At 40.7% G+C, this 13,448-nt stretch overlaps 1 protein-coding gene across 2 annotated transcripts in view; it reads right to left on the minus strand.

The window, feature by feature from the left end:
• RB1CC1 (RB1 inducible coiled-coil 1) overlaps positions 1 to 13,448 on the minus strand; it is a 191,236-nt gene that overhangs the window by 112,660 nt on the left and 65,128 nt on the right. For both annotated transcript variants that reach the window (XM_069731337.1, XM_069731336.1), the window contains exons 7-9: positions 9,397 to 9,567; positions 4,707 to 4,891; positions 2,978 to 3,164 (exon numbers count right to left, since the gene is read on the minus strand). In XM_069731337.1, the coding sequence (XP_069587438.1) occupies positions 2,978 to 3,164; positions 4,707 to 4,891; positions 9,397 to 9,567 (543 nt within the window). The remainder of the gene's footprint in view (positions 1 to 2,977; positions 3,165 to 4,706; positions 4,892 to 9,396; positions 9,568 to 13,448) is intronic.

Raw genomic sequence — 13,448 nt, forward strand, 5'->3', positions numbered from 1 at the left:
GCCCCCCAGCTAAAAAAAAAATATGCCCCCAGCCACCCCAGATTCCGGCCCTTAGCTTCTCTCTTCCCATTGTCCTGTGACATTGGCATATGGGGTAATAAGGGGTTAATGTCACCTTGCTATAGTAAGGTGACATTAAGCTTGGTTAATAATGGAGAAGTGTTAATAAGACAGCTATCCATTATTAATCCAAGAGTATAAAAGGGCTAAAAATACACACACATTAAGAATAAAGTATTTTAATGAAAACAAAACAGGTTTTTAATATCTTTATTACACTCTCAATCCAAATAAAGCCCTCGCTCTCCTGTAAAAAATTCCAAAACAAAAAAGCAACAATATCCCATACCTGTCTGTACAGTCAGGTCGCACGCTGTAAATCCATCTCAAGGGGTTAAATAAGTTTACAACCGGGAGCGCTGATAATGCGGCCGCTCCTGGCTGTAAAAGACTGGGGAATGAATGAAATGCAGGGAGCGGAGCTTCGGTGACTAGCGGTGCCATCACCGAAGCTGCGCCCCCTGGCGGCATGAACTCATATGAACTCTGTAGCGTAAGAGAATATTCAGAAACTTTCCCAAACTACAGAGTTCATATGAGTTCATGCCGCCAGGGAGCGTAGCTTTGGTGAGGGCACCGCTAGTCACTGAAGCTCCGTTCCCTGCATTTCATTAATTCCCCAGTCGTTTACAGCATTTGCTTTGCGCCAGGTTGTAAATGTAAATTCCCCCAGATGTGGATTATAGCATGGGACTTGACTGTACGGCAGATAGGTATGGGATATTGTTGCTTTTTTGTTTTGGAGTTTTTACAGAAGAATGAGGGCTTTGCTTGGAGAAAATTGCAAGGGAGCCCACGCCATTTTTTTCCCATGAATTAACCCTTTAATTTAGCACCTACAGCTCCAAAACTTTACACACACACACTACTAACATTAGTATGGAGGGATATATAACAATCTAAGGGATATGCAATGGTTTACAGTATTAAATCATATATCATATCGTGTCAGGTTCTGCACTGATTGTACAGAACCCGACAATTGAATTATCGGCTATTCTGCTATCTAACTCTCTGTGAAATATAAAGATATATATCTATATATATGTATGCCAATGACATATATATATATATATATAGTATAAGTGTGTATTATATATATATATATATATATATATATATATATATATATATATATATATATATATATATATATATATATATACACACACACACTTATACTATGTGTAAACATTTACTCGCATTTTCCATTGACTAACATTGGACTCGCTACTCGTACCGAATACCCGAGTATTACGGTATACTCGTACCGAGCACAGTGAGTCCGAATATTTCACTATTCGCTATTCCCTAATAACGACCCCAAACACACTTCCAAGACGACCACTGCCTTGTTAAAGAAACTGAGGGTAAACGACCTAAACCCTATTGAGCATCTGTGGGCCATCTTCAAACGGAAGGTGGAGGAGCGCAAGGTCTCTAACATCCACCAGCTCCGTGATGTCGTCATGGAGAAGTGGAAGAGAATTCCAGAAACAATCTGTGAAGCTCTAATGAATTCCATGCCCAAGAAAGTTAAGGCATTGCTTGAAAATAATGGTGGCCCGACGAGCAAATTCAGACCAGCTAAGCATGGTCTTCTCCCTTTATTGCTAAATGCCGCAAAACACTTAATAACTATCCACTGGAAGAGCGAGACCATCCCCCCCCTACGATAGGAGAGTGGTTCACCAAAATAGAACACATTTATAGGTTGGAGGAACTCTCAAGTTGGGAGATGCATGCCCACGACCTTTTTCTGGCTACCTGGCTCCCCTGGAAAACATCAAGAGCTGGCACACCTTAACAATGCTCCTTTTATTTTCTCTCCTCCTCTTGCGAATTAACGGCTACCGTACTGTCTACCCTGGAAAATGGCTCACATGTGTACATGAAATGTTCTTTATATTTTTATTACCTCCCTTATCCCTCCCTTTCCCCACACTTTCCCTTCTGACTTCCCGCCCAGTCCCACCCCCCCTTACCCTATCCTTAATGTTACCAGTTATTGGTTTGCTTACTGTCTTCATTGAAACTGCTAAGATTTAATCATTCTACTACAATTTGCTTGTAATATTTTCAGTGCTTGTTAGAAACAAAGAATTTATAAAAAAAGAAAATAATGGTGGCCACACAAAATATTCAAACTTTGGGCATAATTTGACAATTTTCACTTTTGTTGACAGTGGTTTACACATTAATGGTTGTGTATTGAGTTATTTAGAGGTCAGACCAAATTTACACTATGACACAAGCTGTACTATGACTACTTAACATTGTATCAAAGTGTCATAACTTCAATCTCGTCCCTTGAAAAGATATATTTAAATATTTACAAAAATGTGAGGGGTGTACTCACTGTTCTGATATACTGTATATACCAACATTGAAACATGCATTCAAACATTAAAAAATATATTTAATTTTAAAGCAAAAAAAAATAAGAAACTGAACATTTTTGATGATGAATTCCTGGTAAAGAGGACATGTTACTACCACACAATATTTAGAACAATTCTATACCTTCCATCTTTGTAGCTCCCTCCCTTCCCTAGTTATAGCTCACACTATTTAGTGCTCAACATGCATATAGGCAGCAGCCATATAAAAAATCAATACATGGAAAACAAAATCATCTTAGCTGCTACACTATCAAGAAGGTGATTTGTGCAAAATAATTTGTGATCTTCATTCCTCAGAGTGACGCCCGGCTAAATAGGATGCATTGAGCTGTCATAAAGACGAACACCACGAGAAGACTGGGGTCTCCAGGAGCTGTGCACCTCATTTGGCTCCAGGTAGAGGACACACACCATTTTGATATTAATAGGACTTTACCGAGCAAATAGACTGGGGTTAATGACCCTTTCAAAATACTACACCACCATTTTAGATGGTGGATTCCCTCGGCACTTACCTCTCGGTAGTGTTTTGTGAACATCTTTCTTCTTACAACTTCCACCACTGCTAGGCAGTACATTTGAGGAACTGTACTAAGCGCCTCCACTATTTTGATCCTTTCAAGTAATTCTGTTAAAAGTCTGAATAAAGCCTGAAGTTTTTCCCCATCTTGATCAGCATGCAGCATTACAAAGCAGCACCACCTACAAAAACACAAGTGATACATAACCGTGACATATGACAACGCTTGCAGACTATTGGTGCTCACTTATGAGCATTATGTTCCATAATGCCCATTGAGGTGTGAGGATGACGAGGGTGGCAGTGCCTTGCATTAGATCTGTAAACAGGAGTAGGGTTGTTACATCACGGTGTCAGAGGGGGAAGAGGTGAAAAAGCCTAAATCTAAATCCTGCTAGTGCCATTATCCTAAAAGACTTCTTCTGTCTTTATGGTCGGTTTCCAGAAGGTGAGAGGTTTGCAAACATTTGATTAAATATTCCTAGTCTGGTTCACTGGCAGCATGGCCTGGACTGTGATTACCTCTCTTCTCTAAAACTTCTGTTCATTTTCTACCCGCAGTGTTATTAAATTGTTGTAATCAAACATAATTAAAGTAAGTCAGTTTGCAACTCACTTGCTTTTTCTCTCCGCCATTCACCAGCAAGGAGAGCTTTAAGGGTTTGTCTACTACTCGGACAACCAAGTCTCAATCAGCAGGTTGGCTTCCAGTAAAATAACTTATACACTCCCCTCCGGTGCCGGCGTTGTTGCTATATCACGCAAGTCCTGCACACAATCAGCGCTGGCTTCACTCTCCCTGCCTCCAGATGAATCACATATCAAGAGGTCAAAGATGCGGCTGGTTGCTCACTTCCTCTTGGTGTGTGATACATCCAAAGGCAGGAAGAGAGAAGCCAGCGCTGATTGTTCGTTCATGCAAGTCCAGCACCCAATGTGATGTGAGTGCTGACACCGCCGCAATGGCGCAGGCACCAGAGGGGAGCACAAGTGTTATTTGACTGGGTGAAAAAATGCTGTTCGAGATGGGACTGTACAAGCAGTGGACAACTCCTTTAATCTTTCCTAGTGTACAGCTGGTTTCCATGGAGCTTGACCACTAGTACCTGCCCAGACCCCAGCCAAGAGTGTGCCGTAGTTACATTCCAGGAGACAAGTTAACTCTTAATATCCCAGCCACCTCTCTCCAGCTTATTCATTTATATACAGCAGTTAGCTGCTTAGATCGCTCCGTCTCTCAGCTGCTGAAGAGATTTCGTTATAAATCACCAGCCCTGCAGATTTCAGAGCAATCATGGCTCTCAGCACTCCCTGTCAGGAGTAGTGTGCTTGTTCAATTGCTCTGTTATCTCTATGTTTAAATACAGGGATAACAGTGTATATTCAACATATCACTGATAACGTAATGTGTTATAAAAGAACTTGTGCTGGGCTTTATAGTTCTACTAATAGTACAGTTCTATTAACCAGAGATGGTCAATCAAGGAGAAGAGCCCACAGTACTAGAAACCAAAAAGTAAGGAGACTGCATAGCTCTGAGCTGCTCAAGAGACAATTTGAGTTTATCCCTTTAATACCAATGAATACACATTTACATATACACAGTTGCACATTATATTGCTTTAAACTTTCTTAAACCATCTGCAACACAAATGTGAACAACTCTAAAAAAAAACCAAACAACAATGCAAGAAAATAAATCTCAATCGTTGCGACATTCTTACTTTAATCGAACTTGTAAGTTATTGGCAAGCTCCTGTTTGGCAGTGGTACATTTCTGTTTGATATCCAACAGTTTTCTGTGGTTTGTTAACATGATCATTAGTTGATTTGCATGGCTCAAACACAAATCAGGTAACACAGAGGGGTCCTTCAAGTTTTCAGCCCGCTTCTGATTGGCTAAAAATCCCTGAAAAGAACAGAATGCTCTTCAGATCAAAATTGAATACAAATATCACTATATTATTTTATAACAGGCAAAAGAACTGACAAGCTATACAAAGAACCTTTCTGCTAAGTATTTAACAAATGTATCCCCCCTGAAAGTACAATTCTGGAGCATTTTTCCTTAGGACGATGTATGGGGAAGTTTCTGTTATACCTTCTGGAAATATATAAATGGAGTGACAACCCTTCTTGTACAATTAGAGCTAACAGTGTCAGACTGTGTAAGGACACAGAGTGCGGTACTAACAAATGGACTGAGTAAATTTAGTCATAGATTTCCAGGAAGAAGTTCTTAAAAAGAAATTGCTCCATAGCGGCTATTTCATGGGGAATAGGAGTCTTTCCCAAAATAGCAATACCAGGAGAGCTGAAGATCTTCTTCAGGCCAGCTTCAGATGGCACGTTTCTAATCTGTGCTTCATCACATATTTACAGGTGGTGATATGCTGAACATGTACACCGATAGGCTTATTCACATGGCTATTTATTTCATGTCCTAGCCTCTTTTTTCCACTTTCAACATTAGGCTACGTTCACATTTGCGTTGTTGGGCGCAGCATCGTCGACGCATGCGTCATGCTCCCCTATCTTTAACATGGGGGGGCGCATGTACATGCGCCTGTATGCGTTGTATTGCGTTTTACGACGCATGCGTCATATTGATGCACAGACAGGGCGCAGAGGACGCTACTTGTAGCGCTTTCCCTGCGCCGAAATTCCTGCTCTGTACGATCTTATGACAACGCATGCATCGCAAAACGCTGCGTTGTGTACATGCGTTGTTGGTTGCGTCACCGACGCTGTGCCCAACAACGCAAATGTGAACGTTACCTAAAAGATACAATTTGTCCACTGAAGTCTTTTGAGGCTGCTAAAAATATGGAAGTATCGTTTTTACTTCCATATTTGCATTTATTGCTATGATTTTATATTGGGCAAAAACAGTTTTATCCTTGCATAAAAGAACAACATTACAACGAATGAAAGTACAGGGGTACTCAGCCATCTCAGATCCAGTGCCACTTCTCTGTCGTGGTCATGTTCTTTGCTGACAAGCTGCAGCTAGAAGGCTGCTTTCACACTAGCATCGGCACGGGGCCGTCGCTATGCGTCGACCCGACGTGCCGACGCGCGTTGTGAAAATAATGCCCGACGTGGGCAGCGGAAGCAGTCTTACGACGCTTCCGCTGCCCCATTGTAAGGTCCGGGGAGGAGGGGCGGAGTTTTGGCCGCGCATACGCGGTCGAAAATGGCAGACATGACACGCAAAAAAGTTACATGTAACTTTTTTTGTGCCAATGGTCCGCCAAAACATGACGCAACTGTCGCTCGACGGTTGCGACGTGTCGCAATGCGTTGCTAATGTTAGTCTATGGGGAAAAAACGCATCCTGCAACATACAGCCAAAAACGCTAGTGTGAAAGTAGCCTAACCCAACTACAGCCAATCACCACAGAGGCCAGTTCACAACCAATACCTGGAATCTCATTTAAGGGGGACCTGTCAGCAGAATTTTACTACGTACACATAGGGCCATATTGGCGTGACACACTGAATAATGCCTCAGGCAAAAACATTTGTTTTGTAGATTTGTTTTAATCTTTGTTTGCAGTTTCCTTGCATTGGGACGGTCCTGTGGGTAGGGTCTTCTGCTTTGGAGTTCCGTCCCCTCCGCTGTTTGGGTGTCTCTTCTTCAAAGAACGGCATAAACTAATAGTGGGCTTCAGTAACATTTTCTTCAAGACTTCCAAGAGCTCAGTATGTGCAAGCGCCGCCCGAATCTTGAATGGCACAGGCACAAAATTTTAAAGAGAGAAGAAGAGACACCCAGACAGAGCGGAGGGGATGAAACAAAGCTGAAGACCCTACCCACAGTACCACCCCAATGCACAAAGTCATGGTATATAGATGAATATATAGACAACGGAAAATCTGCACATAGTGCCATGTTTTATGAGATCGGTTCTGAGTCTTACATCCACTTTCAGCTCATGACCGCTCAGGAGACACCTACAGTGTACGTCAGCACGTCTTCTCTGGTATACAGATGTGTATGTCTGACGTACAACTAGGTGTTATGGATAGAGCCACGGTCACAAGATAATACTAAAGGTTCGTGACAGGCTCAATTGCTTACATCTTCCTAATCTTCACAGTAAAAATCATGTTGCTTCATCCTTTAATGGAAAAGAATTAAAATACTTTCCACCTGTGATATACAAAGCCCATATAGCGCTATTTTACACAGGAGCCTTGCCAAAACACTTACTGCTTACTTTCACCCCTTGCCATGTGCTTAAATGTTTTTTACCCCTATAAAATAATGAAGATCTTTTGGAAAGGTTAACACTTATATGACCCACACACACACAGCCCAGGAAACGGGACAGATCTCAAGCGAAGAAGAAACTGACAGTCACATGCTGGGGACAATCGATTGCAGTTATGTCCATTGTGATGGCGCACTGAGGACCCAGCCGATCTGGAGCATAAATGGAATATAGTGCTTATTAGGAGCAAATCTTATGCCACTGTTTTGTAGTATGTGAAGAACCCTAAAAATCAACAAATCAGTTAGAGCAACTACCATAATACCATTTTTTTTTTTATTTGGGTAAAGCAGATGATCCTGTGTCAGTCTACAATTCATATAGTCATGGAAAATAGGACATTCCCTTCTTACTGCCTTGTAATGTTGTAATTATCTAAAGAGAGTATCCTTACCAAGTCTGACATTGTCGCAGCATAGACTAAACAGTGTCAGAGTGTGAATACAGTGTTACAGAGTCCGTGTGCAGGGAGGGGCTCCATGACAATGGAGATAAACTTCCATTAGTAAACATTATAATATTATATATACATACAGCGAGAGAGAACATTTAATCAAGAATGCAGTGGAGGAAATAAGTATTTGATCCCTTGCTGATTTTGTAAGTTTGCCCACTGACAAAGACATGAACAGTCTATAATTTTAAGGGTAGGTTACTTTTAACATTGAGAGATAGAATATCAAAAATAAAATCCAGAAACTCACATTGTATATATTATATAAATTTATTTTCATTTTGCAGTGGGAAGTAAGTATTTGATCCCCTACCAACCATTAAGAGTTCTGGCTCCTACAGACGAGTTAGACACTTCTAATCATCTTGTTACCTCCATTAAAGACAGCTGTCTTACAGTCACCTTTATAAAAGACTCCAATCCACACACCCAATTAATAAGTCAGACTCTAACCTCTACAACACGGGCAAGACCAAAGAGCTTTATAAGGATGTCAGGGACAAGGTCATAGACCTGCACAAAGCTGGAATGGGCTAGAAAACCAAAAGTAAGATGATGATAGGTGAGAAGGAGACAACTGTTGGTGCGCTAGAAAGAAAATGGAAGAAATACAAAATGACTGTCAATCGACATCGATCTGGGGCACCATGCAAAATCTCACTTCACGGGGTATCCTTGATCATGAGGAAGGTGAGAGATCAGCCTAAAACTACACAGGGGAACTTGATAATTATCTAAAGACAGCTGGGATCACAGTCACCAAGAAAACCATTGCTAACACATTACACGTAAAGGTTTAAAATCCTGCAGTGTCCGCAAGGTCCCCCTGCTCAAGAAGACACAAGCCCCCCTAAAGCACTTGGATGATTCTGTGAGTGATTGGGAGAAGGTGCTGTGATCAGATGAGACAAAAATTGAGGTCTTTGGCATTAACTCAACTCGCCGTGTTTGGAGGAAGAGAAATGCTGCCTATGACCCAAAGAACACCGTCCCCACTGTCAAACATGGAGGCAGAAACATTATGTTTTGGGGGTGTTTCTCTGCTAAGGGCACAGGACTGCTTCACCGCATCAATGAGAGAATGGATGTAGCCATGTACTGTAAAATCCTGAGTGACAAACTCCTTCCCCCACCAGGACATTAAAAATGGGTTGTGGCTGGGTCTTCAAAAACGACAATGACCCAAACATGCAGCCAAGGCAACAAGGGAGTGGCTCAAAAAGAAGCACATTAAGGTCAAGGAGTGGCCTAGCCAGTCTCCAGACCTTAATCCCATAGAAAACTTACAGAGGTAGTTGAAGCTCTGAGCTGCCAAGCGACAGCCTCAAAATCTTAACGATTTAGAGATGATCTGCAAAGAGGAGTGGACCAAAATTCCCCCCGACATGTGCGCAATACTTATTAACTACAAAAAACGTCTGACTGCTGTGCTTGGCAACAAGGGTTTTGCCACAGGGATCATCATTTCTCACTGCAAAAAGCAAATAGATTTATATTATTTATACAATGATTTTCTGAATTTTATTTTTGATATTCTCTCAATGTTAAAATCAACTTACCCTTAAAATTATTGACTGGCCATGTCTTTGTCAGTGGGCAAACTTACAAAATCAGCAAGGGATTAAATCAAACTGTTGATATAGCTCTGCGTGTAACAATGAAGCAGAGTTTGCGCTCACTTACCTGAGCAAGTTCTTTTTGTTCATTAACCAACCTACTGCAGCTAGCAATCATTTGATCCAGTGCATAAAGTCTATCTTCAAGCCCCTTGATGGCTTTCATATTCTGATTATCCAATTTGGCAACATTTTGTCGGCATTCAGCCAAGAAGGGTTGAATTATTCGCGGGTCCAACTATAAAAATTTCAAAGCAAAAAGAATGCGTTACTAAGTAGAAATACCCTGTATGCACACATGGATTTTTCCTCTCTGAACCCTGTTCACACAGGTTATATACAGATGATCAGGTTTTTAAATACATCAGATAGGGATTGCATACATTAGTTAGGACTGCTCTGATAAGGGTATACCGTGAAGATTGGTAGAGCAGCTTAGTATACATTTTTTGCAAAAAACGTATCAACCAAATACCCTGTTTTTTACATCTTTTACTAGCACTTGCGGATTACTGCAACATTTTTTCAAACTGAGTGTTTTTGGTTTTACTATTCTCTTTTGTGTCTTCAGGTTTCTTGGTGGTGTGTGAACATGATCATACAGACTTGTTCACTGTGCAAGTAGCCCATGTGTTCCTGTTTCCATAATTGTTCTCTTGTGTCTACAAGACTGGGGAGTTCCACCACTCCTCTTGGGCTATCTGCACAAAAGCTGTTCTACCCTGTATGCACACATGGATTTTTCCTCTCTGAACCCTGTTCACACAGGTTATATACAGATGATCAGGTTTTTAAATACATCAGATAGGGATTGCATACATTAGTTAGGACTGCTCTGATAAGGGTATACCGTGAAGATTGGTAGAGCAGCTTAGTATACATTTTTTGCAAAAAACGTATCAACCAAATACCCTGTTTTTTACATCTTTTACTAGCACTTGCGGATTACTGCAACATTTTTTCAAACTGAGTGTTTTTGGTTTTACTATTCTCTTTTGTGTCTTCAGGTTTCTTGGTGGTGTGTGAACATGATCATACAGACTTGTTCACTGTGCAAGTAGCCCATGTGTTCCTGTTTCCATAATTGTTCTCTTGTGTCTACAAGACTGGGGAGTTCCACCACTCCTCTTGGGCTATCTGCACAAAAGCTGTTCTACCCTGTATGCACACATGGATTTTTCCTCTCTGAACCCTGTTCACACAGGTTATATACAGATGATCAGGTTTTTAAATACATCAGATAGGGATTGCATACATTAGTTAGGACTGCTCTGATAAGGGTATACCGTGAAGATTGGTAGAGCAGCTTAGTATACATTTTTTGCAAAAAACGTATCAACCAAATACCCTGTTTTTTACATCTTTTACTAGCACTTGCGGATTACTGCAACATTTTTTCAAACTGAGTGTTTTTGGTTTTACTATTCTCTTTTGTGTCTTCAGGTTTCTTGGTGGTGTGTGAACATGATCATACAGACTTGTTCACTGTGCAAGTAGCCCATGTGTTCCTGTTTCCATAATTGTTCTCTTGTGTCTACAAGACTGGGGAGTTCCAACACTCCTCTTGGGCTATCTGCACAAAAGCTGTTCTACCCTGTATGCACACATGGATTTTTCCTCTCTGAACCCTGTTCACACAGGTTATATACAGATGATCAGGTTTTTAAATACATCAGATAGGGATTGCATACATTAGTTAGGACTGCTCTGATAAGGGTATACCGTGAAGATTGGTAGAGCAGCTTAGTATACATTTTTTGCAAAAAACGTATCAACCAAATACCCTGTTTTTTACATCTTTTACTAGCACTTGCGGATTACTGCAACATTTTTTCAAACTGAGTGTTTTTGGTTTTACTATTCTCTTTTGTGTCTTCAGGTTTCTTGGTGGTGTGTGAACATGATCATACAGACTTGTTCACTGTGCAAGTAGCCCATGTGTTCCTGTTTCCATAATTGTTCTCTTGTGTCTACAAGACTGGGGAGTTCCACCACTCCTCTTGGGCTATCTGCACAAAAGCTGTTCTACCCTGTATGCACACATGGATTTTTCCTCTCTGAACCCTGTTCACACAGGTTATATACAGATGATCAGGTTTTTAAATACATCAGATAGGGATTGCATACATTAGTTAGGACTGCTCTGATAAGGGTATACCGTGAAGATTGGTAGAGCAGCTTAGTATACATTTTTTGCAAAAAACGTATCAACCAAATACCCTGTTTTTTACATCTTTTACTAGCACTTGCGGATTACTGCAACATTTTTTCAAACTGAGTGTTTTTGGTTTTACTATTCTCTTTTGTGTCTTCAGGTTTCTTGGTGGTGTGTGAACATGATCATACAGACTTGTTCACTGTGCAAGTAGCCCATGTGTTCCTGTTTCCATAATTGTTCTCTTGTGTCTACAAGACTGGGGAGTTCCACCACTCCTCTTGGGCTATCTGCACAAAAGCTGTTCTACCCTGTATGCACACATGGATTTTTCCTCTCTGAACCCTGTTCACACAGGTTATATACAGATGATCAGGTTTTTAAATACATCAGATAGGGATTGCATACATTAGTTAGGACTGCTCTGATAAGGGTATACCGTGAAGATTGGTAGAGCAGCTTAGTATACATTTTTTGCAAAAAACGTATCAACCAAATACCCTGTTTCTTACATCTTTTACTAGCACTTGCGGATTACTGCAACATTTTTTCAAACTGAGTGTTTTTGGTTTTACTATTCTCTTTTGTGTCTTCAGGTTTCTTGGTGGTGTGTGAACATGATCATACAGACTTGTTCACTGTGCAAGTAGCCCATGTGTTCCTGTTTCCATAATTGTTCTCTTGTGTCTACAAGACTGGGGAGTTCCACCACTCCTCTTGGGCTATCTGCACAAAAGCTGTTCTACCCTGTATGCACACATGGATTTTTCCTCTCTGAACCCTGTTCACACAGGTTATATACAGATGATCAGGTTTTTAAATACATCAGATAGGGATTGCATACATTAGTTAGGACTGCTCTGATAAGGGTATACCGTGAAGATTGGTAGAGCAGCTTAGTATACATTTTTTGCAAAAAACGTATCAACCAAATACCCTGTTTTTTACATCTTTTACTAGCACTTGCGGATTACTGCAACATTTTTTCAAACTGAGTGTTTTTGGTTTTACTATTCTCTTTTGTGTCTTCAGGTTTCTTGGTGGTGTGTGAACATGATCATACAGACTTGTTCACTGTGCAAGTAGCCCATGTGTTCCTGTTTCCATAATTGTTCTCTTGTGTCTACAAGACTGGGGAGTTCCACCACTCCTCTTGGGCTATCTGCACAAAAGCTGTTCTACCCTGTATGCACACATGGATTTTTCCTCTCTGAACCCTGTTCACACAGGTTATATACAGATGATCAGGTTTTTAAATACATCAGATAGGGATTGCATACATTAGTTAGGACTGCTCTGATAAGGGTATACCGTGAAGATTGGTAGAGCAGCTTAGTATACATTTTTTGCAAAAAACGTATCAACCAAATACCCTGTTTTTTACATCTTTTACTAGCACTTGCGGATTACTGCAACATTTTTTCAAACTGAGTGTTTTTGGTTTTACTATTCTCTTTTGTGTCTTCAGGTTTCTTGGTGGTGTGTGAACATGATCATACAGACTTGTTCACTGTGCAAGTAGCCCATGTGTTCCTGTTTCCATAATTGTTCTCTTGTGTCTACAAGACTGGGGAGTTCCACCACTCCTCTTGGGCTATCTGCACAAAAGCTGTTCTACCCTGTATGCACACATGGATTTTTCCTCTCTGAACCCTGTTCACACAGGTTATATACAGATGATCAGGTTTTTAAATACATCAGATAGGGATTGCATACATTAGTTAGGACTGCTCTGATAAGGGTATACCGTGAAGATTGGTAGAGCAGCTTAGTATACATTTTTTGCAAAAAACGTATCAACCAAATACCCTGTTTTTTACATCTTTTACTAGCACTTGCGGATTACTGCAACATTTTTTCAAACTGAGTGTTTTTGGTTTTACTATTCTCTTTTGTGTCTTCAGGTTTCTTGGTGGTGTGTGAACATGATCATACAGACTTGTTCACTGTGCAAGTAGCCCATG

The sequence above is a fragment of the Ranitomeya imitator genome, chromosome 6, assembly GCF_032444005.1.
Source record: "Ranitomeya imitator isolate aRanImi1 chromosome 6, aRanImi1.pri, whole genome shotgun sequence".
NCBI lineage: Eukaryota > Metazoa > Chordata > Amphibia > Anura > Dendrobatidae > Ranitomeya > Ranitomeya imitator.